General features: G+C 36.7%; 1 protein-coding gene across 1 annotated transcript in view; it reads right to left on the bottom strand.

The window, feature by feature from the left end:
- Positions 1–112: 112 nt before the first annotated feature.
- LOC144632734 (DNA-dependent protein kinase catalytic subunit-like) overlaps positions 113–26,087 on the bottom strand; it is a 128,475-nt gene continuing 102,500 nt past the window's right edge. Inside the window, exons 71-113 of the mRNA XM_078491453.1 lie at positions 25,479–25,587; positions 25,122–25,223; positions 24,756–24,965; positions 24,432–24,609; positions 23,940–24,052; positions 23,652–23,783; positions 23,045–23,224; positions 22,469–22,553; positions 22,050–22,173; positions 21,571–21,709; positions 20,965–21,042; positions 19,858–19,968; positions 19,611–19,736; positions 19,348–19,446; positions 18,619–18,727; positions 18,158–18,269; positions 17,604–17,660; positions 16,949–17,039; positions 16,270–16,338; positions 15,651–15,771; positions 15,455–15,565; positions 14,877–14,965; positions 14,671–14,768; positions 12,865–12,935; positions 12,508–12,539; positions 10,964–11,098; positions 10,299–10,421; positions 9,852–9,940; positions 8,310–8,394; positions 7,836–8,000; positions 7,357–7,419; positions 6,920–7,064; positions 6,429–6,496; positions 6,166–6,288; positions 5,692–5,789; positions 5,469–5,564; positions 3,528–3,617; positions 2,961–3,032; positions 2,516–2,717; positions 1,978–2,166; positions 1,045–1,087; positions 823–910; positions 113–548 (exon numbers count right to left, since the gene is read on the bottom strand). Coding sequence (XP_078347579.1) covers positions 344–548; positions 823–910; positions 1,045–1,087; positions 1,978–2,166; positions 2,516–2,717; positions 2,961–3,032; positions 3,528–3,617; positions 5,469–5,564; positions 5,692–5,789; positions 6,166–6,288; positions 6,429–6,496; positions 6,920–7,064; positions 7,357–7,419; positions 7,836–8,000; positions 8,310–8,394; positions 9,852–9,940; positions 10,299–10,421; positions 10,964–11,098; positions 12,508–12,539; positions 12,865–12,935; positions 14,671–14,768; positions 14,877–14,965; positions 15,455–15,565; positions 15,651–15,771; positions 16,270–16,338; positions 16,949–17,039; positions 17,604–17,660; positions 18,158–18,269; positions 18,619–18,727; positions 19,348–19,446; positions 19,611–19,736; positions 19,858–19,968; positions 20,965–21,042; positions 21,571–21,709; positions 22,050–22,173; positions 22,469–22,553; positions 23,045–23,224; positions 23,652–23,783; positions 23,940–24,052; positions 24,432–24,609; positions 24,756–24,965; positions 25,122–25,223; positions 25,479–25,587 — 4,825 coding nt within the window. The 3' untranslated portion in view covers positions 113–343. The remainder of the gene's footprint in view (positions 549–822; positions 911–1,044; positions 1,088–1,977; positions 2,167–2,515; positions 2,718–2,960; positions 3,033–3,527; positions 3,618–5,468; positions 5,565–5,691; positions 5,790–6,165; positions 6,289–6,428; positions 6,497–6,919; positions 7,065–7,356; positions 7,420–7,835; positions 8,001–8,309; positions 8,395–9,851; positions 9,941–10,298; positions 10,422–10,963; positions 11,099–12,507; positions 12,540–12,864; positions 12,936–14,670; positions 14,769–14,876; positions 14,966–15,454; positions 15,566–15,650; positions 15,772–16,269; positions 16,339–16,948; positions 17,040–17,603; positions 17,661–18,157; positions 18,270–18,618; positions 18,728–19,347; positions 19,447–19,610; positions 19,737–19,857; positions 19,969–20,964; positions 21,043–21,570; positions 21,710–22,049; positions 22,174–22,468; positions 22,554–23,044; positions 23,225–23,651; positions 23,784–23,939; positions 24,053–24,431; positions 24,610–24,755; positions 24,966–25,121; positions 25,224–25,478; positions 25,588–26,087) is intronic.

Raw genomic sequence — 26,087 nt, 5'->3', positions numbered from 1 at the left:
GTTTTCCTGATATTATTTTGTAAAAGGCTTTTCTTCATCTCGCAACATATGGCAAAACCCTTACGAAACCGGCTCCACAGAACTGCATTTTATATTGATTGGTTAACAGCCAGGGGTTTCCAGTTAGTTTTATTTTAAAGCATCTTTTACACTTAATCTGAGCTTTATGAGGCAGGTTAGTTACCACCTTGTTTTATTTAGTTAAGTTTAAAGCTAAACGCAACGTGCATAAAGTTTTCTAATAATCACTATAATTATTTCGAATTATTAATATAAACTTCTAACTTCTATAAACTTTTAACTATTTCGTTCCAGTACAGTTTTCATTGCCACACTCTCCGTCTCACATCCACGGTTCCCAGCCTTGGTAGGTTCGCCCCAGAACATTGGGATCCATGGCATGATCCACTAAACAGGCCACTTGACACTCTACTGACAAACCACTTTCAGGTTCGCGGGCTCTTACGTTAACAGCTCCGTCTCCAAGGCAAACAGACTTCATTTGGTTATACCAAGGGTAATTCTTGTGACCCAATTGCAGGTCGTCCCTGAAATTATACATGTGTTCTGTTACATTTATTTCCAAGCAATTGTAAAGCCTTACAACTTAACTTACACTGCCCACGCTTATTTACTCCCGAGTTTTCTAAACGTCTTATAAACCTGGCAAGTTAGACTTCATAGGCTGTTTGGTTTGGCCATGAGAGGTAAATAAAACTCCATACTTTTTTTCCTGGAACGATGAGCCGATACTGCGAGTACTGAAACTTAGTCCAATTATTTAAATTTATAAGTGAAAGAAGGGTGACAATTTGAACTAACCTCATAACGTACGCCGGGTTAAATCCTTCCAGTTTCTTTCTAGCGCATTTAACTTTCTGTTTTGGATACCACGCTGCATCTTTCTCGTCTACGTATAAAAAAGAAACGAAGCGTTCTTTTTGTTTTAAGATAAGGAAAAGCCTCAACAAATCGAACGATCGGCCGTTAAGAACATAACCAGACCAATTTACACTGAGGATAGGTTAAAACTGAAATTCAAACCTGTGTTGATTCCTTGAGTCTTGGCTTGTTTTCGAGCAAACACCTAAAACAAATCATCATCAAAATGTCAACAAACTCATTCTACATACATTATCCTTGGCGAATTTCTTTTCTCGACTTTTTTGAACTGGCAGCTTTCCTTGATTCATGAACGCGCCGAACAACCCGATGAACTGCTTGGATACAGTTGACAACATGATTGAACACGGACAGTCAATTAATTGCCGCTCACAGAGTAAGGAAATTTCGATCATCAAAACAACAAATGCCTCCCCACGGCCCATAAGTTTCCAACTTAAAAGACAGCAATAACATGTTTAACAAAACTAACAAGCTAAATAAGATAGGAGAATGGGTTTCTTCTTCGCATTTAGAACAAAGGATAGTAACTTCGGTTCTTAAGTAAAAAACCAATGACGTTCAAGAATACGGACAATAGTTAACGACAAAGTTTGAAACCCAACAAAGTCGCCAAAATATGGAACTCCGGGAAACGTCATATTTTGATTGGTTAGCTTCCATCCAAGATTATGAGCGGATTCAACCGTTTAATTTGGCCGTGACCCGGCAAAACGTATATTCAAGCTAAATATTTCAAGTTAAACTAATCATTACGATGATTCGCCACCAAACAGTGTAGGATGACGGTTACAGAGTCAACTGAAGTAAAAAAGACAAGGCTTTCACTTTCTTCAAATTTTGTTATTGAACGAATGGATGCTTCGATGTCATTGGTCTGTTAACGAAAAAGATCGCTATCCACTGTTCTTAATTAATTTTTTAATGGGTCCTTCCAATTAGCCCGGTTGAAGTGGTCGCACTCTAAGAGACGAGGAATACAGGTCGTTTTCCTTTACGCTTGTGTGTGGAGAGATCAAGCGCTGCTCAAGAACACAATATAAGAACAATGGCTAGTGATGAAATAATACACACCTGCCAATCAAGAGACGGCTCTTTAATGAACACGTCCATTGTGTTTAGGAGCAATTCGTGGTTATTTCTAAGAGCCCTTAGTGTATGCACCATGACGTTTTGCAGAGTTCCACTTTCTTTCAGTGGCAACATCAGATTAACAAATTGCTGAGTCAATCTAAAAGGCATAAGTTCTGGCACAGGAAGGAACTGCAAAAAAACGTGTAATAAACGGTGAAGCAAAAGAAACCGATTAACGCTCAACTGAGGAATCATTCGGACAGATAAAGACAGAAAATAAAAGCGATCTTCATCGAAAAGTTTAAAGCATTAAAAGAACAAAAAAAAAAAAACAGAACAGTAAAAACAATGACAATGACAACGACCACGGCAACAACACAGTGCTCAAGTTAAAAACCTCACATGAACAATTACTCGTCACTGATATCTGATCTATTAGATTATATCCTTTGTTTGCATAAACGATTGTATATACTCTTTAAATAGTCAGCCAAAGTTTGAAAAGCAACAGCAACAAGTCACAGAACGATACCAATACCTGTGTAGCAGAACCAAAGGCGTGACCAAAGTCAATGCCAATCATTCCTCCGGTTTCCATGTCAACCATAAAGTTTGACAAATGACGATCCCCAATACCCAAAATGTATTGGCAAATGCACAAACACGCATGCGTGCTTGCAAAATGCGATCTTAGAGTAAGGAATGCTTCAGGCGACACGGACAGCTGCGTGAAAGCACGTCTGAAAACAAGACAAACCCTCGATTAAAACAAAGAATATTTTTGAGAGGAACCAAATTTGAAAGCATTAAACTTAAGTTAAGTTGAACTTAACTTAATTAGCTCTATGCATCATTTGTTCTAGCTATTTCTTTTTGTCGTTGTTGGATGTTGGATTGTTATCCTGGTAAATACTATCAAATATAAATTACTTTGTTGGCGATCCTGCCTTTTTACTGGACGATTGATACATTTGACGGCTTACCTGAGAAGATCCCATGGCACCAAACCAACCTTCTGTTTAAAATTTCTTTCTGCTTCAGTTCGATTTGCTCTCCTAAAAGATTACAAAAGAAAACGTCACTGCTTTCCGTGTCTTAACATCAGCGGAGTGATGTTGCTCTGGCTAATCAACCGCTATACTGAAAAGACTATTACGATTTACCACGATAACAAATGGAATGTCCTTATCTGAGGGTAAATAGCGGGCAATCTGAGACAAAACTGCAGTGTTTTTTGCTTAACTTAGTTATGTCACTGTACTGTAATTGTTCTCATTCCAGTGGCGGATCCAGACTTTTTTGTAAAGTGGGGCCTAAAAAATCTTACGGCCCTTCGGTCCTTAAAATTAACGTCCACGGTTGCTTGCTTAAAAATTTTACAATTTTTAACAATAGGGGGTATAGGGTGGGAGGTGGAAATCCCCCTAAACCGCCACTGCGTTCTACAAATAAAAACAATAAGTTAGGCTCATCTCGCCCAGTTAGGCTGAGATTCACTTTATTGTTACCCGCTTGTCCAGCCAGCCATACATAAATAATAATGAACTTACTTGTACATTTCTCCGTAAAAGCGGATTGCTACGTTTGGATCTCCCTTAAACTTTGCGATCCAGTTTCTGTGACAAAAGGCTGGACCATTTCTGTAAGACAAACACGAAATCAATTTACAGGTAAACACCAAAGTTTTCGTAAATGATTTATCCTGTTGGAGAAGGTTCTCTTTGACCTAAGTGTTGTGTGGGTAGCTTCTAAAGTTTGACTCAGAAGTGATAGGGTCAGTGATTCAAAACAGACCCGTGTCTTATCGCATGCCGCTCGCTTAATTGTTGTTTCTCTGTTAAAGTGCTACTACGATCAAATTTTCGATTTCCATATTTTTACATTTTCGTGTACAATAAGACTTTCGTACTCACCTTGCAAATTTTCAATCCATTACGAACATCAGAAGTCGTTTTGTTTTAACGTTCATTTCCGATATTTTATGGTCGCCATTAAACAACCTTGTTCCAAGGCTTGGTTGCGAATAGGGAGAAAATGACGTCAAAGGCTAAAATACCTCACGGGTTGAAATTATAATAACAATATGTATTGAAAATCACGCGAAAAGCAACAAACTTTGGGCTTGTTTTTCGTGCAATTTTCTATGCTGATTGTTATTCTAATTTCAACCCGTGAGGTATTTTAGCCTTTGACGTCATTTTCTCCCTGTTCGCAACCAAGCCTTGGAACAAGGTTGATTAATGGCGGCCGTAAATTTTCTGGAATAACTGTTATAATACAACGACTTCTGATGTTCGTAATGGATTGAAATTTGGCAAGGTGAGTAAGAAAGTTTAATTGTTCACGACAATGTAAAAATATGAAGATCTAAAATTTGATTATAGTAGCACTTTAAAGGAGCAATGTCACGATATTTAGTAGTAATTTTTCTGATTACTTTCAAATTCAAGGAAACCTCAATGTAATCGTTGTCTAACATAGAAAAACAACAAACTAGTTATAAGGACGCAAAAAATAACCAAGGATAGTGATGAAGATTAAGACAGATTACGATCGACGAACTTGAAAAAAATTGCCAGTTTCTTCAAGATGTGTTGTCCGTGACGTAGCTCCTTTAAAAATTAAGAGCTGTTTCCCGTGGATTTAACAAATTATTTCAACCTTGGCTGAATTTAGAAACTTTTGTTCACTGCTTGTTAAGAAGCCTGTGAACGCAGGAGGATTTCTTCTAAAGTCGACAAATGCAATCAAATTAAAGCGAGATGCCAGTGAAGTTCAGCTGATCTATTCCCCTAAAAATAGAACCTTTTATTGAAACAAAATGAATTTTTAAGCACTCGACCTCATTGATCAAAACTTCTGCGTGACATTCTGGACACTAAAGTTTAAGGCAACACAAAACATACACAAGTGTGATTATGACTGTGTTTACTTTCCTTTTGTCAGGTGTCGAACAAAAATATTAATGTACAAAAATGAGGAGTATGCTGTTTCAAATTTAAAGGATGTTCCAAGGACTTGGGCAGATTCAACGCCTTTTCAGGATGACAGTAAAATTTCAAGGCTCTTCCAGACTATAGGAACCATGCCAGTTACTGCGCATTACTACCTCGTGTAAGCCACAAAAAAATTGAACACTTGACAGTATTGCCACTGACAAAGCTGTGGCCCTCGGACTCTTGATTGAACTGGAATTTTGTGAGTGTTCGTTTGTGAGGAGAAAGAAGGGTAGAAAACCAACAAACTCGATCAATCATCAGCGATCATATGGAAACCAGCCTTAAGAAAATGGGTGTTGAAAAATGCTCTCTTGCGTCATTTGATAAAAATAACATAACAAATGAAGGTGAAATGATCCATCAGAGCCTAGGAATTTCATTTAACCGACAGTATAACTTGACCGACAGTATAACTTGGTTTCAAACAAGAAACAGTGACACATTGTTCGAATAGACAGTATTAACAAACAAAAGTAAAAACAGAACACTTACTTTCCCACGTAGTGTTCATGTTCATTCTTGGTCATAGCATTTTGTAACACTTCTTTGAATGGCTTCGTATTATTCATCCATTCAATCAAACCAACCCTGAAAGTTAAAAAAAAACAACGGCAGCGCTGAAAATTGTATTTTTGTTCGTATTGTTAATACATGTGAAGCCTTGTTCAAGGAAATTGCCACCCTGACACTGACGCATGAAGAAAAAAAATCCTACCGAGGAGTCATGGGGATGACTTGGTAAGTTCTAAGCCTCAGGCCCCTTTGACTGCACGCTGGATCGTCTGCCATGACGTCATTCATTAGTCCAAACAGCTGTCATGAAACACAAGAAAGGAAAGCAACTTAGTCCTTCAATAAACAATATACTTTACTGGCCTTCTGTTCAATTAGTTTTCTAAAGTATATGTGACAGTGGACTTAATGAATAATGTTCCAAGTGCCTTCCAGCCTTTTGCTCAAATTAAAGTTTGAAAGCTTGACAGCGGAGTGAATAAAGTCTAGTCCCAAGCTTCTGCCAGCCTACTGGTCAAATTGAAGTTCAACAATGGACTCAGTGATCAAATAGTGAGCTTCTACTAGCCTTTTTGTCAAATGAGAGTTTTAAAGCTTGACAGTGCACTCAACGGATCATAAACCGAGTTTCTAGCACTCTACTGGCCACATTTTAGAGACTCAGTGTCACGCTTACTTGTTCAATTCTCTGATCCAGTCTCAAGTCCTCTCCTCCTTTCACTAGAAACATGTGATCCTTTTCGTCATCTCCTCGAATGATGAGACGCTTAGGTTTGCGGATTGAACTCAGCACTAACACCTGAAAAGAAAGAACATAAATGCTGACAAGGAGAAAGCCTCCTTTCATGATTCGTGAACCCTCTTTCTTTCTTAACGTGGACAAAAAGGTGAAACCCAGAAGAATCTATCGCGAAATATACCATAATAATAGGATCGTACCCTTTCATCAAATCCTGCGATTTTCACGTGATATTCAGGAAGTGGCTTGCTCCTTCCTGTGTATTGACCTGACAAAAACACACAAAAGTGAACAATCAACAGAAATGCTTATTCCACTCTTCTCCACAAAATTTGGTATTTCATAGGTCATATTGAATTGTTTTGAAGTTTTTTTTTTATAGAAGGATTCTTTTATTTTATTAGAAACAATACAAAATGTTTCAATCTTTCAATCAATCAAAACTTTATTTAACGAGGGTGACACGTAATAGTTTTTCAACTTATAAATTTGTGGCCCTCCTGTTTGTACTATATAACCACAACACGTATGTTATTGTACATCATAAGACATCAATGTAACCATTGTAGACAGCAGCACTCAAAATAAACATTAGAACAGTGCAACAGTAAGTTCTAAGATAAGATAAGATTTTTTAACCGTTTCAGTATTTCTCAAGATCAAAGATGAGTACGGCCTTTAGCCTTAGTACCTGGAATCTCCAATGTGTGCGTGTAATCACTGGACTGAAAACGAAATAACCAGGGGGAGTACTCTTTCAGGTTTCCTGGGGGAGGGACACGGGCCCTATGCGCTGCCATCTTCATGTTAATATCTTGACACAATTTTGAAAAGTGCTGGATAAGAAAAGAGGGACATATTATTCATTACACTATTAAAGTATGTCGCACTATCAAAGCAAGAAGTCCAACAGAAGCCCACAATAAGTATCATGTAGAAGTAGCAAGCAAGTATCATGTAGAAGTAATGACAACTTATGGGGGCCATAGACAAATGATTCTGCTTACTTTGCCCATTTTCCATCTGCACTTTTACAAGAAGATTATACTGTGGAAACTTTATGACTCCAAATAACCACTCGGACATGACTGAGTTAGTTACAGACTGAATATTTACAGTTAGGCTAACCTTTACTTCTTTGAGTTTTTCTCCTCCCTTTCCAAACACCTTCTGAACTTCACTTGCAAAATCCTGCAAATTGTGTCATCACGAATGCTGAGTTCAGGTTATTTACCTAATTATTTTTAGCATCTGATAACAGCAAATTGTCGTCCAAAACGACTGTAGTTCTCACAAACGTAACAAACGTCTAACTCAGTTATCTTTTGTAAAAAATACATGTACATTATCCAAAACATTAACTCTTTATAGTTTGTTATTACTGTATATTGTTTATAATAAACAGCTAACTTCAAGTGTTTGTCTTTTTTGGTATCCGTAAAGAGAGAGTTGCCCGCATTATCAGTCCTTCCTTAAGATGATTAATACGATTTTTGCTGAAGTGACCGTACATTTTGCTTTAAGAAAGTAATGACGTTTAAAAGAATATTAATGTACACTATAGCTCGTACTACGTTTAAAGTAAGCCTTCCATTTTTCTTTTTTACCTTTGCAAACCTTTTTCTAAACGGTCCAAACTCGTTGGCTTGGGATTGTGAGCTACTGTCAAACAGGCGACGAAACATATCTTCAAAGCATTCCTTAATGGCTTGTAAATTGCCTCTCTTGTCCTTGTTTTCTAACAACTGCTTCATGGGCCCATCGCACCAGTCCTGTTAAAACACAAATAGCACTGAACTTATGAGTCAACAATGTCACATAATTTTGATTTCATAATATCGACGAAGAAAGTGTTGTAATCTGATGACCGTGATTGGTTTTAGCGGTAGGTATTTACCTCATTCTTGAAACACTTACATCACCCTGTTACATCAGTGTAACTATACATAATGGAAGTTGTCACGCAACAAATCATTTGACTCAGTCTTAGACTTTAACAGTAGCCTTAGTGTAAAGTGCACATTAAAAAAATGATACAGCATGTGAAAGTACTAATCAAATGGCGCTTGTATAAAACAAACCTTGAATATCATCTCTGGGTTGCTCAGCTGCTCTAACGCAGCAATAAAGTCATTTAGTAATGGATTATCCAGTGACATCTGAAGCCTGCCAATCAAACAAACAAACACAACCAGGTAACTAGGTTTACCTTGTAAGCTCCAGAGTAACTACCAACTAGATCGTCTGTTGATAGTAATTATTTAACTATATTTATACAGGGGTTTCCCTTCCGTTTGACAGTTGAACACACAAACAAACATAAATATTAAATGAACAAATAAAATCTTAATACAGGCTAACTACTTCAGCTGTTAAAACCTGCCATTGATCTAGGCCCTGTGTTTTGAAAACAAGTACTAAAAGACATGACATAGACATAGGGTAAAACATGCATGAAAAGCTGAAAAAGTAAGTCAACCGCTTAAGGTAACCGTTTTGTTAAAAGATACATGTACTGTTCTTTGCATAAACCTCACAGTATGTCTAAAAGTTACGATTTGATATTTCAGTCAAGTGTGTATTGTGGCTTCAAATTTAAACCACTTGGTGAAAGCAGAGCTCCAGCGCAAGTGGAGCCACGGAGCCACCAACCCAAGAAAATTTGGTAAACCCGTCATGCGGAAGAAATTTGGTTCTGACGTCAGCGCACGCGCTACTCCCGCTCGTACAGACCGTGGGGGAGGGGAAGAGGAGTCCCAAGACAAAAGTAAAATAATTTCATACAGTCTGTCTAAGTGAAGTGCTCCGAAGTGCTGAGCGACGACAAAACAGAAAATTTTACTTAACCTCGACTTCCTCTAAAAACGAATTACTGAGAAACTGACTGTTTTCGAGTATTTAAAGACGGAATCCGCCAGGACATCGAGTATTGATTGAACAAAATTATATACCAAAAAAATTATTTACATCTATTTGTAAACTTCTGTGTTACTGCTTCAAATACCTTATAAAAAGAAATCATTTCTAACAACACCAAACATTGAAAACAAATTTCCACTGAATCGCTTTAAAGACGATTAGACAAAATAGCTACACTCGAGATTTTACCTATAGTTAACATGCTTCTTGTGAACTTTAAAATTCATTTTTTCCAGGCTCTGATAAAAAATTGTTGTTGGTAGCGTTTTCAAGAATAATTACTTACATCTTTAGCTTTTACAAATGGTAGAAAATAACGGATTAGTTTTCAACTACACAGAATAACTCGTATAGATGAATTAGGGTACAGAAGGTGTTCGAACTGTGCACACGCAGGAGAGAAAAGATAACAACCGATTTATTGTAAAAAACTCTAAAGACGTTTACATTACAAGCAACCCAGTTTAGGACAGTGACGTCGATTTCAATTTTTATAGCACCAATCACTGCCGCCTGATGTTAGGCGGCAACACCACCAATTATTAACGTCCCGCTCGTAAGCAAAACTATAAGGGGATCGCAATACTATTCAACTTTGCTTTAATTTTATTTTGGAAACATTTATATTGAAAACTCCAGTATAAAATAAAATAAAAGGGGAGAATCGCTAGTTGGCTTGCCTAAATCTTCATAATAGACTTTACCGCTTGACAGTCTCTTGATTGGCTTTCCCATCTTTGTTGTCTTCAAACACAAATTGTTCACTGCTTATTTTGAATGGATACCACAAAGCCTAAAACAAACAGGAAACGTTCACTTATTCAATATAACCAAAAAAGAATAATACCTTTTTTTTATTTTTAAATGGTCTTAATTGTGGTCAAGACTTAAGGTCCAGTCGACGAAGGTTAGTTAACTAAGTATATAATAAGAAACGTTGAGAAATGTTTACTCAAAAACTATTTTTTACGCATCTTTCAAACTAAATGTAATTTTGTAAATTACAAAAAAGTTACTTAAAATATCGTCTAATAGCTCCTTAACTACGAACTAGTATCAACCGAAAGTATCTATTTCGACTACAGTCGACTTTCCTTTTTTTCTCAAGTAAACACTTGCAGCAAGAAATCAGTGAGGAAATTCCAATTTACCTGAGGATACGTTTGTGTTATTTCCTGTAAAATGGCATGTACTGCTTTTCCTTCTTTCTTGTCTAAAATGGCCACCATCTGATTAATCCAGCCAATGAACATCCAGGATGGAACATCTGCCGCCTTTCAAAAGGCAAAAAACATTCCAATAAAGATACAACAGAGGGTTATTTAAACTAAAACTAAAGCCTGGTTCACATGTGCGATGCAAACGCAAAGAAAAACACGTGTGAACAAGCCCAACGCAAGCGCAAGCGCTGACGCAAGAAATGAAAAAAAAAATCATTTTCTTGCCTGTGTTTGCATTTCACACGTGTGATTCGAGGCAACGCAAACGCAAATAAGTGAAGCGTGACTTATCGACATCTTGAAAAAAAGACTTCAACTGCGCCTGCGTATCTCACACGTTCCTTGGTTGCGTTCTTTGTACGTGTGAACATAGGGCCTCACGCCTATAATATGTTGTGTCCTCTGGACAGAAGTATTGATATCTTATGCTCTCGTTTTAACTTGTTTTGCTGCTCGAAAAGCTCTACGATATCGCTCACCATTTAACTTAAAAGCTCAGTACTTTGCACAGAAAATGGGAAAACATATCTTTGTTATTATGAACTTGGTGCTGTATAAAGTTTATTCTAATTTCAACTGTTGAAATCACAACTTACTTTTTTGATGAAGGCTTCAAGAGTGTTAGGATACAACTCAACTATCTGAAGAAGTCTGGGGAACTTCTGACGAGCCTCATCAGAACTGTAGCACATGGCTTTTAACATGTACCGTACAACAATACCAGGGAACAGCTACAAAGATAAACAAGTTAAAAGTTAATAAAAGTTAAGACGGTTTCCGCCGAACATTTGAGCAATAAAGGCAAAAACAAAGTAACCAAAAATATCTCATAGCATGGTAATAATTTGAGCATAGTTACAACAACGTATCGAAAGTTTAGCACTCAAGCTGACCCCGCGAGAGGAAAATGTATTTGAAGTTATCCATATTTCAGTTATTAAAACGGGCGTTCTTAAACTCTCGATTTAAAATTTTAAAGTCTTTGTGCCCTGGAAGGCTACAGATATGTAATGCAAGTTGTTGGACTCTATCTATACATTATTTTTTAATCTGAACCACTGACGTGCAATGCAATAAAATGTTTTAAAACGTTCTTCTGGCAACTAATGACCACTTTACGATGAACGTAAAGAACGTGGAGCTTGTGTTGAGAAAATGTTGCTTCTTTTACCATTTCACTTTACGCTCAGTTTCAGTCAGGAAGATGTATCAGATACTCGAGACAGTATCACATAACATTTTCAAACACCTTTAATTTAATTAAAAAAACTACACCGCGCGTCGCACGTTTTAAACTGTATTTTCATACATACATTTCAGTAAAATGAATGCCAACAGAAAACAAAGCCTTTATATTTATGAAAGACTTTTCTTCACGCTACAATTCCGTTAGGTGCTGGTTACCAAAGTTGGTCTGTTTTACTTGTTGTACAATGCATAACGGTTTGTTTTCTTTTTAAGCAATAATAATAATAATAATAATAATAATAATAATAATAATAATAATAATAATAATAATAATAATAATAATAATAATAATAATAATAATAATAATAATAACAACAACTTTATTAACGTGTCAAATCTGTAGTAGCTGAGGGGAAAAGTCCCCTCTACTAATTGTGGACACCTAACCTGCCTAACTATAAAATGTAATTAATATATATCAAATAGAAAATATTTATATACATGTAAAAAACCTAAGTAAAAATAATTATATTAAAATTCTGTTTCTTTAACTATATTAAAATATAAAAATTAAAATTATGTTAAAAGTAAAAATTATGTCATGGCTGCCATCCATTCTTGACATAGTTTGCATCCCCGACAGTCACTGATATTAGCAGCCAGCGCAGTGAGGTCCCGACCACGTATAACGCATTTGAATTGTTTTAAAGATGGTAAATTTCTAAGTATAGGTGTGAGAGCATTCCAAAGTTTGGGCCCTAGGTATCGAAGAGCAAGCAGAAGCATTCAAAACACCACTAGTCTAACGCAAGCCTACCACAAATCTAAAGTGGCAACGAAAAACAAATGACAAACTAAAAAAAAACACAACAATTACTGGCAGGCTGATTCAAACAACAGAAGTCCCAAGTTGTTATAAGCAGTCTAATATTTTATCAAAAACGTCGAGTACCTTTGTGTCGACCTCTATAGGTTGACCAGCATCTTCAAGATAACAAGAAATGTCAGTTTAATATAAAGATCTGAACAATCTCCTCTTGTAAAGCACATACCAAGAAAATTACTAAAAACAAACGGTAACATGTAAAGCTCTTTATGTCGATGTTTGTCATTACACCTATGCCTATACACGGCAATATTATACGGACACAATAAATCACAACCACTGAAAACTGCTACACTGGAATTCAGCAGCATAAATATTACACCAACGCCATAGAGCTGTCTGGCTAAATAACGAGGACTACAACCTCCAGAACTAACTGTCCACAAGAAGAAGTACATGGGAATTCGCAACATAAATTCTGACCTTCTTCTTTCTTCCTAAGGCATTTATCGCAGAAATTGACCATTGCCATTGTAGCTTGGACAATGCCACTGCTAAAAAAGAAAGAGAAAGAAGTCTGCATTTGAGATATTGTACTATGGAATGGCATTAGCGCTAGAAAGGAGACACTAAATCAGCACCTTTACCCCCTTGATTGTAAAGATTGCAATGCAGCGTACATTGAAGCATTTGCAGTAACGTTAAATGATTAGAACACTTCATATATGAATTTGAATTCGATCCAGTTTCACGTGCAGAGATCATGGGTTCGCGTTGCATACGTAAGTGCAACGTTCTTTCGTGTATTTAATCTTTTACATGCAGTTCAAATGTAAGACATTTTATATATTCCCTTCCATATCTCCATGCTGGGGATGTACACCTGATTGAAGAAACGTTGACCATGTGAAAAGCATAAACCATGAACGATACGACCCACGGGTATTCTGAGTGGACAGCATTGGTAAGCTTAGTAACATTCCTTTTATTGATAATCAAGATATTTTCTGTCGTCTTGTTATTTTGTCACAGACAAGGACTATTTTCCCGATTTCCCAGTAAACATTTGGGGCGCTTCGTTCATGGCTTAAGCTTCACGTGGGCCAACGATTCTTCAATCAGGTATATACAGTTTTGGTTCATGTTCGATCATTAAGAGCTTTTCGGACATCTACCTTATTACATTAAATTTTCGCGACACGTTAATTTCGCGAATTTCGCGATTCCAAAAAAAAAACGCGAAATTAAAGTAACGCGAACAATAAGTGTCGCGAACATAACATGACGCGAAAATTAAGTGACTCACATTATGTCAACAATCAAGAAAAAATAGGTTTAGTACAGGTTACTGAAGGGAGGAATTTTCAATGTAAATGGATGTTGTCGTCAATTGACTCAAGAACAACAACTCATGCATATACAAGCATGACCTACTTGTAGACATTGTGAGAACTGCTCCTTAGTTGCTATTACCGAGAATTAGTCTCGCCCTTGCGTTTTTGTTAATTTTGACGTTATTGTTCCTTTGATGAAGTCGTTTATTTAAGTCTAAGGCATGTTACATAATATTGCCAAGGAAATGTATATGGTGTCTTACCCAAAAACGCGAAATTAAAGTGATTCAAAATACAAAATTTTCGCAAAATCGCGAAATTTAAGTGTCGCGAAATATGCGCACCTCAAATTCGCGAAATAAACGTGTCGCGAAAAATTCATGTAATAAGGTAGTTTGAAGTTGGACTGATTTCCATAGCCATAAATAAACTTCTTCAGTCGCTTTCAAAACGTCGCCTGTCTCTTGCTGCAAAGAGTTCGATAACATTATGTAGTGGATCGTTATTGGTAAATTACAATCCATAAAATTAGTCCTACCTAACAAGATACAGAGAACGTTTTAAACGCCTTGAAAGAAATGTTTTTACATTTTGTTTTTGTAAGAACTAAAACAATTGGTACTGCATTGATGATCCATCGTGAACAAAAATGATATCTAGCTACGAGTGCCAACTTCAAGATCGAGTTTCACTCTGAAACATGAAAAGTGGTGGCTAAAAAACTTCCAAAGTTACAATTTGAGACAAGTCGTCACTGCCCCACTAAATTGTAGTTGACTGATGATTTATTCATTTGAAACTGTTTGATTGTCAAGGACTCAAGTAATTTATTTGCAATTTTGTAACATGTCATGAAATGTATTACTTGTCACGTACGCGAGTACTAGTTTTCTCTGCTTGAAAATAGCCAAGGAGTAAGGATTTTCTCTAAGCTACTACAACCCATTCATCATACCTTGCCTCAGGCCTTTTGCAATTCTCTTCCGCAGTTTTAGCGGCTTTGATTGCAGACTGCAGTGATACAAACGACCGGGTCATCAGCTGACTGACAATCTGTTAAGAGGATTTATGGTTAAATTGGAGCCAGTTAAGCCGAACAGGACATTCTTGATAAGTAATAAAGCTACAATAAGGCACAAAATTTAAAAAGACAACCTTAACCTTTTTGGGAGATTCAGAGGTGTTTACTCCACAGAGTCTTGCTAAGTCAGCTTTCTTGTTATTGTCCATGGTAGTAAACACTACCCCTCCTGTTCAAAGAAAATCTCAGTTTAAAAAGTACAACTAATTTATGTGCACGTATGGGAAGTGAAAAGTAATAGTTTGATCTTATGAAATGAGAACAGACTATGCATTTCAACAATACCTATTTCGATGTGCTTATTCTTTCCACACATACAAATTATCTGATTATCAACTATACACCATACAATACAGAAATAACCGGAAATTGTTTAGCCAATGGACGTTCTTTAGTAAGAATTCTACTTAAACAGTTAGATAATGAGCTTAAAATGTCTACGAGGTGATTTTTGATTCGGCCTGCGGCAACATAAAAATTTCGAGCTCATAATCTAATTGTAAAGTATGAAGTCTAAACTGTGTGCTAACAATTCCTTAGCTTTGACAGTTATTTCCAATTTACATATCCAAAAACCATTTTGTCATCCAAATCCCATAGGTATTGTAACTATTTGCAGGTACTGTAGGTAGCATTCCCTCATATTCTCATTCCGTACCATCTGTGGAGATTGCTTTGGTGAGAATATCAAATGTGTTGCTCCTGAGAATGTGATGCTGGAGGCCCCTCAGTGGTTCGATTTCCAATATTCTGCTGGCACTGAGTTCGTCTGGCAAATAACAAATACATGGCGAGTTAATTCTACGGAATTGACAACATGACAGCCTTAAGTAAAGTGCCAATAAGAATCTTACCTAACTGCTTTGCAACCAAAAGAGCCGTGTCCACAGCCTCAACAGCTGTAAGAGTTTGTGCTTTTCTTTGATGTACCTTAGCATATGTGTGAGACCAACTGATCTGCAAGTTGTCATCATCCTACAATAAAATGACAGTGACAGAGATTCAGACTAGTGCAGAATGTGCGCAACTCTACAAGCCAGGTTTGATTTTTCATTTTTCGCCCACTAGAAAAAATATCATCAAATTTTAAACATTCATTATTGCAGTAAGTGTAAAAAAGTAAAAATTTCCAAGACCATCAAAAATTATGTACAATTTTATTATGGCTTTGTCAGATAAAACTCGTTAGAGGGAATATTCACCGTGTAAAAACCTAGAACAAGACACGCATCACTATCACTTGTTATCAAAGCAACGAGATTTAGGTACTGAAAAAGTCTTCCTCAGATAGATTAAAGCTGTAGCACTTGATTGTAAACTTCATATCAAGTGCTATATGGAAAATATTTGCAAAGGCAGAAATTAGCTGACCAAATGTAATTACAAAGGCATCCACATTACTATATAGCGCCATATTAAAGTAAACATTTCATCGATCAAACTAAGTCCCTTATCATACGGATAGAACGGTACCTGAGGTGTCATCACTTGTATCATGGTTAGTGCTTCTTTAAGATATTTGTTCGCTACTGGGTAGTTTGTCTGCAAAAGAAAAAGTATGTTTATATTTTAAGCGCTTCTTGGACGTCATTTGTTTTGGTTAACTCTGATAATGAAAAGACGTCGGAAGCGTTTGTTTTGGAATATTTTTAGTTTTTAAAGCATTGAATCTGAATTAAATATAACTCAAATTGGGTTAACTTCTTTGATTACTTTGCAAAAATAGCAAAAAAAGAAAACACCACCTTTACGTAAACAAAACCACCAACAATTCTAAAGCATCACAATATGGCTTAGAACTGTCTAGTGCCCTTATTAACGTTCACTATAAAATCATAGTTTGTTTAAGCGCCAAATACTCTGAAAATTCCAGACGTTTCGGGACTACTCTCCTTTCGTCAGTGGAAACTGCCCGTTCAATTTCCACTGATAAAGGGATAGTAGTCCTGTAAAGTCTGAAAATTCCAAAACATTTAGAGCTACTAAATAAATCTAAAGCCTTAAGAATTTAAGGTTTTTGAAGGGATGTCAACCAAAGAAACCCCTGATCACGCAAGTACAATGGTTTTAAGACATACAGGTAAGGCACTGACAAACAACGTGCAATGAAGTTAAATGTTCAATTTAGGTAAAAAATAAATCCAGGACATACCTGCTCTTTAGCAGCGTTCGCCAAATGCAGCTTAAGTTGAATCTCATGCTGTAAAAATCTGTCTTTAATGTCGACAAGATTTAATCCAGACCTGCAATAAAGTGTTCAGGAAAAGTGAACTTTGTTATAGCTTAGTGAAGCTTTGTGGATTACAACAATTTTTTTTGGTGGAAATGATTTTGGCAAGGTAGACTTACATAAAACAAAGATTATGTTTTTCACTGTAAAATTAAATTAATAAGCAGAGTGCGCAAGCCACCTTAAGGCGTCTCCCTGAGTCCGTTAGAAGTGAAAAGCGATTTTTTTTTCATCAAAAAATAATATGTTGATCACGTTACAACACTATTGTTTTGGACATGGAAAGAAACATGAACACTTGGTCAAGATTGAGCGCGTCTGCCTGCCCCTTTCTTATTTTTAGATCGAAAGCACCTCACTAAGATGTACATTGCACTTAAGATACCGTTCCGATTCACTCCCACACCGTATAAATATAGCTTAAACCTTTTATAGTTGTTGTTTGCATTCTTTGAGTTGTTTTTCTTAACCCAAAATATCTCACATTACCTGGGATAAAAACGCTAGGGTTTGCTCAGTGTATCACATTGTGATACATTAAATCAGCAGCATTCAGTGAAAACATTTCAATGATTACCTCTCCTCAGCTCCAACTGTCTCAAATTTACGCAAGATTTTGTTCATGTAGAGAACTCTAAAAAAAATATATAAAAAAAACAACAACAATGTAAACCATGTCAGCTACGCAAATCAAAATTGAAGCCTACTGAACATTACCTGTACCTTTCTCGATGGTTTTACAGATAAAACTAGAGAATATTTTACGAGTTTTTTGTTTCATAGTCCGCGAGTATAAGTATCTGCAAAACCATCGAATACGGTTTTTATTTTTCCACTAGGTTTTTCTTGTCATTTAGTTCCAAAATGGGGCACTACAGTGAAATAACGTGTCGTATTTTGCGTGTTCTTCTGACCTTAGTTGATCAATAACGTAAAAGGTAAAAGCGTCACTTAGCTTGTGGGCAAAACTTTTTTATTTTCGACCAAGCTTACGGTGAATGAACAATTAAACACCTGTAACATGTCTGAATTGATTATCAATTGTTTTTTTTTTCAATAACGCAATGCGATAGTCTGCGTGTGTTAAATATCCATTGCACATATTAAAATAATTACGGATGCATGGACTACCTGTTGGTAACAAGGTCATCCCATACACTGATTGAATGAAGTCTTGGATCAGGTAATCTTGAACACCACTTGTCCAACAATGACACCACTGGCAGCACACTTGAGAAGTTCTCTGAAAATAGTTTATGCTCAGTATAAAGGCCTCATGTTAAAATGTGTTGTACAAGTACGTGAATAAATATACACAAAAGCACTAAAACGATTGATAGACCCACTTCTAAAATCCTGAATCCACATTGTTATTAACAAAATCAATCACAATCTGATAAACTGTTAATATGAGCTTTGCTAATTAGCCTAAAATCATCATCATTGCACTGGCAGGAAATAAATGTTACCAGCAGCTTTTAACAGCTTACTGATGCAATTATCCTAAATTGTGTTTTCTCAGTGGTCAAGTTTCAATTCGCAAAACTAGATCATAGTGTTTTTTACCACAAGAAGATTGTTTTATGACTGACCTTCCTCTGCAATAAATTCAAGGAACTCTTGCATTTCAGTCATTTTCTGTAATGAATGCAGTTTGGCAGACCGACTAGCAGACAACATAGAGTCCAGTCCTGCCCAGTCCTGGAAATTTGTAAACATTTCTGTCATAATGTGTATTAATGTTCAGAGCCCTTATTGTTGATAATTTTGCGCTGACTTAATGAATGGCTGTATACATTGATTTCCGGAGTCACATACCAGATCTACGATGCTTCCGTATACCTTGAAATATTCCTAAGTGTGAAACATTCCGAGTGTGTATGCAGAGAAAAATTAAGCTAAAACTTTAAACAACAAGATCCTTAAGGACCTGTGCTACGATATTTAAGTCATTGTTCTAAAGTACAAACTTACTTTTAAATTAAAGGAAACATCAAAACATATATTTGTCTAAGGCACAAGAACATCAAAAAGCCGAGAAAAACTGAAATGAAATGGATGGTTTCGAATGGGGAATTATTAAATTAAAACGGATAACGAACGGCAATTTGTATTGCTGTTGTGGATGATGTCATCACCAAAGGATACAAGTGACAATAACAATATCCAGACCCTATCACAATAGCTAACCAACAGTAATTTCCGCAACACCAAGATATACCCAATGCAAAAAATGGCAACGTTTTCCAAGTCCATGAAGTTGCTCTTTTAAAAACCCTGTACACCATAGTAAACCACAAGCAGTAGACAAAATCACTTACCGCAAGGAAACTCTGTTCATAGTTACCAGCATAGTAACATGCTCTGTCATAATCATCTTGAAGAATGTACATTAAGGCCAGGCTATCACTGTATCGACTCTGAGATAAAAAGAAACTGATTTCAGATAAGAAAAGTCATTTTATCTTTCACATCAACTAAGGGGACAGACTGAAAAAATGTGCTCCTTGGTTGTCTATAGCTTCAAATGCTTAGTACAGGATCTTAACCATTTTTCCCAACGAGGATAGTGAATCATTCGTACCTGCAAGAAAGCTGCTCTCTCGTTATTTTGCATCGCTCTGGTCACAAACGTATTCAGTGATGTGTCACCAGATCTCTGACACTGCAGCTTCAGTTTGCTTGTTATCAGATAAGGAAGGTAGTGCTCCTACACAAAGAAGGACAACTACATTGATTACAAACAGAAATGATGTGAGCGATCTGAAAAGAATTATTAACATTGCTATAAACAAGCTGGATGGAATACTAGCTCTTCCTGCAAACCTCACCTGGAAAAAGGTGTCAGTCCACACTTTGTCAAGATCAGGAGGATGTTTATCGTCTATGTTTTCCACTGAGCACTTTTCCAAGTCCTCCCATCTAGCCAGGTTAGCAAAACACTGAAAAAAATCAGAGATTATTGGGATTTTTTTTTATATAGACCAGGGTTTAGTAAGTGAGCATAATTTTACGCGTGATTAGCGCGCACACATCAAGAAAATGGCGGCTTTTTCTTTACGGCTTGGCTCGCAAGAGAGGTAAATCGTCGTTTTCTCGAAACCGAGTACCGGGACCTATCATTTTTACTCTGTTTCAGAGTCTAGCAATAACCTTTTTTCTATTACATGGATATAAAAACAATTTCTATCGTAGAAAAATTAATAATCAGCGGAAATATGAACCTAGCCACTACTCGTGATAATATAATTGTGACCTCGTGATCACTGCATACTCCGGAACAAGTTGTATCCATGTCGATTGAAACTGCGTGCCTTAATCACAAAACATTCATTAAATTGTTCCTTGAAGTCGATGTGGTACGTCTATATTTATATTTCGCGTTTTGCGTTCTCCCTGTTTCTTTTCCGGGTTCTTTTTTCTTCTTTCACGAAAGGTGAAGTGAAAGGTTAAAATAATAATGTTTCCGAAAGCTGATATTGTAAGGACTTATGGGGCACATTCAAGGTCTTCCTACTCCTAAACGAACACCGGGACCCTGTTTCTTATTTTACAAATGCAGTTCCCTTAAGATGAACAACTAATAGGCAAAGTTTGAACGAAAATCTATTGTCAGTTCTATTTCGATGCAATGACCTTAAGGACGTTCGTTCATTAACATCGTCAAACTTATATCCCTGACTCACACTTCTCTATTTAAGTCAGTAAAACGGGTCTTCGTTATACACACGACAACCTCTCCGAAATGGCAACAGAGTCTATAATACCGTAGTCACAGTTATCCTTTTTTGGGCAAAAGTCAAGCATATGTTGTAGAAATGTACTACTTCAAATGTCAAAGCTATGTGCTCTTACAAGGCGTTTTACATAATTCCATAAAGCAAACATTTCAGGCCAGAGAGAATTACACAAGATACATTCCTTGTCCTCCGACATACCTGTAATCTGGCAGCATCCCACAAATCTTCTTCTTCCTGTTGTGGTTCCGCATTTTCCCAGCTGTCACTGCCAATGGCCTGTCCAGTAATTAAAGATGTCGGCAAAGTCAATATTGAAGCAGACCACCATATAGTTATAAATTAGCCCGTAGTTTTTGTTAATTTCTTGTTCAAAATATACCCAAACACAAGAAACCAACTGTAAAGTTCCTAAATAAACTCCAAATCTTAGACGACAAAACCCCTTCATAATAAGCCATCTTTTACTAGTCCAACCTACTTTTGATTTGCACAAAACAAAGAACAAGTTAGCCCCTTGTGGAAAACAAGCTTTGCATTTTATTTCGTTACAGAAGTACAGTTTAGAGATGCTTATTAGGAGGAATGCTATGCAGTATTCTTATGTTCGCCAAACATTGTCCAAAAATTAGTCCGACCATTTTCATTAACAAAAAATAAGTCGCTTCGAAGATAAGCCGGCAGGAAAAAACCTAACAAAATTTGCCCTTAAAATCAAAATTACCTCTTGGTTTATTATAAACAGTTTACGGAATGTTGATTTAAGGTCTCTGTTCTTACAACGTGTCGACGTTGGTGTGATCTTACCTCATTGTACAGTTTAAGAGCCAGAGAGTAATCCCCTCGCGCTTCTGCTTCCAAGGCCTTTTGGGTAATGGGTTGGGTACCAATGTGTCCGGTAAAGATACCTTGCAATACGTCATAGTCACCTAGCGACCTGTACAACCTAGAGTGCAAAAAGTTAAGCATCTAACCTGTTGCAGTTTACAAACAGACTTGTATGCCAATGCAAACACAAGAAGGAATTCGGGAAAATGGATGAATAATCGAGCCCAGGCCATTATTCATACAAACTTTCAAAGTACAAACTATAAATTCTACGCAGCGCACTCGAGTGATAACATCAGTTTAGGAAAACACAAAACAACCAGTTCCTGTTTCTTTTATAAAATAAATATTTGATGTGATTACCGTGTTTACACAGCCTCGTAAAAACAGCTAGTTAACTACTCAATGTGTTCCACTACATAGCAAGGTACACACATATCATAGTCAGTGATACTTACTTTGAGATTTCTATCCATGACGTGGTTACTTGTGAGGGTGGGGAGGTAGCAGATCTGGCTCGTTTACGGCTACTCTGTCCATCACCTTCCATTTGCAGTAACTGTTTCTCAAGCAGCATAATACCTATAATGGTCACTCTCGTTACAATTCAACATCTTACAATATTAAAAAACGCTTTTCTGCACTTTTAGACATACATGTAAAGGGAGTACAAAAGAAGTGACGAACTACAGTGTGCAGCTTATCTTTTCTGGTACTCTTGTGTGTCCTACTTGCCTGAGAATTGTCACAACTAAATAACACTCATCCTCTTGAATGCAAGGAATATGATTACTATTTAGAAGTATTAACCAACGAAAAAACGAACGAACGAACGAACGAACGAACGGTCGGATGAATTTAAAAAATTACATTTTACCTATAGGTTGCTGCAGGCTTGTCAAGCATGCTGTGCTGACAGAAGGAGGCTCAACGGAAAGTTTGTATTCATGATAACAGATGTTCTGGAAAAAAAGATCACATTCTTCCATGCTGTTTACACACTGTTAGGATACAAACTATGTAAACCCGCTAAGTGTAACCATGGCATTTTCATCTGGATAATCTTACTTTTAACAGGTGATTAAACATAATTTATATTTTTTTTTATGCAGAATCGACGCACATAAATTTTGAAGATGACATAAATGAAATGAAATTTCCTTAAAATGACTGATGATATAGTACGTTAAGCCTGGTTTTCACTAGCGACGCAAGCACAAACGCAAGCACGCGAACAGGAAAAAGAAAAATTAGCCTTGTGCTTGTGCTTGACACAAGTTCAAGCATAATCATCAAAATGTATTTTGTTTATGCTTTTGATTGCGGGAAATAGTAGCTGTTATCCGGCTTACGCTTGTGCTTGTGCTTGCGTCGCTAGTGAAAACCAGGCTTTATAATTACCAGAAATACAAACAATCACTGAACTTTATTCTCTATTAAATGAAAAACTAACCTGAACACTTGAGATAAACGGTGGAAAGAACTGTGTTGTGGTAGACATCATGTTGTTTATGGCAGACTTGATGTCTGATGTAACACTGATTGCCTCCCTATCGGGTAATTTCTCTTCAATCTGAGAAAATACCGCTCGAAACAGAGTACTGAACAGCTGCTTAGCAAAAGTACTGTCACACTGCAACAACAAATCAAGGCCAATCATGCAGACTTGTTTGAAGCATGTATAACACTGCAAAGCAGTAGCATGACAATTTAAACGAACAAGTTAATTACATGGGTGAACAAAAAATTTTTTCTTCTAGTTTTTCACCATTTCAGATTTATCTCACCAACAGATATTTGGCAGTAAATGCGAACGAAATAGTGATTTTATTCCAGACTGAAATAAGGTAAAAATATACGTTTTAAAGTATGTTTCCATGGTATTCCCTAACCTCAAGCTGCTAGAGGAAGGTTATTCTTTTAAGATCCTTATTAACATTGCTTTTGACATTAGCCTCAAGAAGACCAGTTGGTCTGGTTAATTCCTACCATAAAGGTGACACCACAACAATGTTTTTATTCAGATCACAGTATGTCACATGAGCTGTGTCATTTCTTACCTGTGCCACGGCTTGCAAGGGAGCGATAAGTTCTGAATATTTGATCTGAATATCTGGCAAGTCTCCAGTGCGATATTTCCTGTACATTACGACACTGCTTTCACGTGCAGCTTTTTGTCTCTCAAGGGCTTGCTAAGACATAAATAAACCAAGGCACAAGTCATTACAAACAATATTTATAACCTTCCTGTTTTTAAATTAGTTTACTTGCCCTTTTCCTTATTCATAAAAATTCTTTTGAACAAGCAATAACTCTGTAGAGTTGAATAAGTTATGCGCAGTATGTACCTCTCTGAGTCTGTTCCTTCTTAAGGTCTCTTTTGCAAAGAGTTCACTTCTACCTGACTGATCTTTCAGGAAACGTCTTTTCAATCGGAGAATTTCGCCTTTTTCATTTGTCACTTGATAAAAACAACCAAAAAAAAGAAGAGTGAATAAACCATTTCTCTCCATGATACTGTAAGGGATCTATAAGCTTCTCCAAAAACAAAGCACAAATAAAAAAAATTATAAAAATATTAGTGCTAATAAAAGTCAACGCACAGATACAAATGCCTGTCTTCATCTGACATAGCATGCCACAGTTCCCTACCTGTCTGCTTACATCCATAAACATATTATAATTTGAATTTAAGAGTAGCATTACCACTTATATCTCCGAATAAGAAAAAATAGTGCAAAAGATGGTCCGTACAACAACCCAAAGTTTACATTAGTAAGATTTCCCCTAGCCACCTTATGGTAGAGATGCAAACTAGTCTTCCTTTATGAAGAGCTAACCTTGTGACTGCTGTACAAGTTCTTGTGAGGGCATCAGGTTTTGACTGCCAAAGTCACGAGGAACAGGCTTGAGCATCTTTCTATGATCTCTTGTCAGAGAGGAGCTGAAGAGTAAGGAGGACTGGGCTTGGGTGGAGGGAGCTGCGGTAAAAGACTGCGATGGAGTTGCATTTGGCCCCTTGAATGGAAAAAAGAGGTTTTTAGAAACATAAAGGTCAGAGTCATTTCTTAATTTGGGTGCATAGTTTGTAGATCATGTGAAGTTTGTTTAAATGTTCACACACTCAGCTAAAATACACCAGTTTTGTCGACAATGGCACACACCTGGCTTGGATTAAGCCAGTCATATGATCTCCCCTGATCCTGAGTTGGTGTAAACTGTAGATTCTGTGTGGCCCTCAATCCAGGAGGACCATCCACCGACATGGATTCCTGTGTCTGCACCATTCCAGAGGCTAAGGAACCTTGTGTTGCTGCAAACAGGGGTGTCATCAACAAATGTCTCTGTTGCCAAGAATAGTTAATTTGGTACTCCTGTAGAAAGGAAGAGGAGAGTTAAAGCAGCAATTGCAATGTCCTATGTACTTTTTTTTCAAAATTGACAGCATATTTATTTGAGTTTTTACTCATATGTAAGTTGCAGTAGCCACAATTCCATAATTGGTCTGCAGAGCTGTATGGGCACCTCACCTCAAATTTACACTCTGACAGAGGTTGCTCAAACATCATGCGGCCATAATCAGGGCTGAGGGAAGTCAGGTGTAGAATCAGGTTTGTAGTGTAGCTCAGATACTGTTAGAAGCAAACAAGAATTAAACTCAATTCTGTAGTGCTGAAGCTAAATGAGTTCCAACTCTCATTCTCATCAACTCTTCTTTGATTCTTTTGGGAATACGTTCCCGCTTACAATATAACTGACATAAAATGTTATTGAAATCACATGGTTAATTCACTTAATTCATTTGTTTTTTCTCGTTTCCACGGTCATTTTTCTAATTACTAACACTATCTGTCCAAATATAAAAAGTAATTTTAAATATTCCAAACCTGATTCTCAGTGTTTGTGGAATACATAGCTCGTAAAACTTCAACCAAACGTTCCAGTGTTGTTCCTGGGAGTCTTGTCTCATCACTCCAAAAATTACGCAACTTAAGCCTAAGATTAAAGATACAACAACACGTACATGTCACTAATTAGAGGTGCGCTTCTCTTGATAGCAACAAAGAAACACAGGAAGTAGGCGAGAAAATGAGAAATTTGTCCGTGTATAGGGTTGCATGGATACTATTTTTACAATGTAACTCATTGAGCAAGTGGTAAGGAAAAAGTTGAATTCTAAAAATTCTGAAAAGAGATACTTAGGAAATTTTTTTACTGCATTTTGAAGCCCCAAAAGTCGATTTTTATTGCCTAAAGAACAAACGATTTTAACACCAAGGTCTTTATGATATATTGCAATCATTTTAAGTAGGCTTTCAAGAAGTACATTTTGCAATGCATTATGGGACGATCGTTGCAAAACGTTGAAAAAAGTCGATCTTTGTTTCGTCAAAAACGGCTTTCTACTTGAAAACACGTTACAGAAGGACAGGAAAGTAATTGATGATTGATTTAGTTACTTCGAATGAAAATAACTATAACTTGATTGTGATCAA

This window comes from Oculina patagonica, chromosome 12 (genome assembly GCF_052425735.1).
Source record: "Oculina patagonica isolate OP01 chromosome 12, crgOcupat, whole genome shotgun sequence".
Classification (NCBI taxonomy): domain Eukaryota; kingdom Metazoa; phylum Cnidaria; class Anthozoa; order Scleractinia; family Oculinidae; genus Oculina; species Oculina patagonica.
Note: the sequence above shows the minus strand (reverse complement) of the source record. Positions and strands in the feature narration are given on the sequence as shown.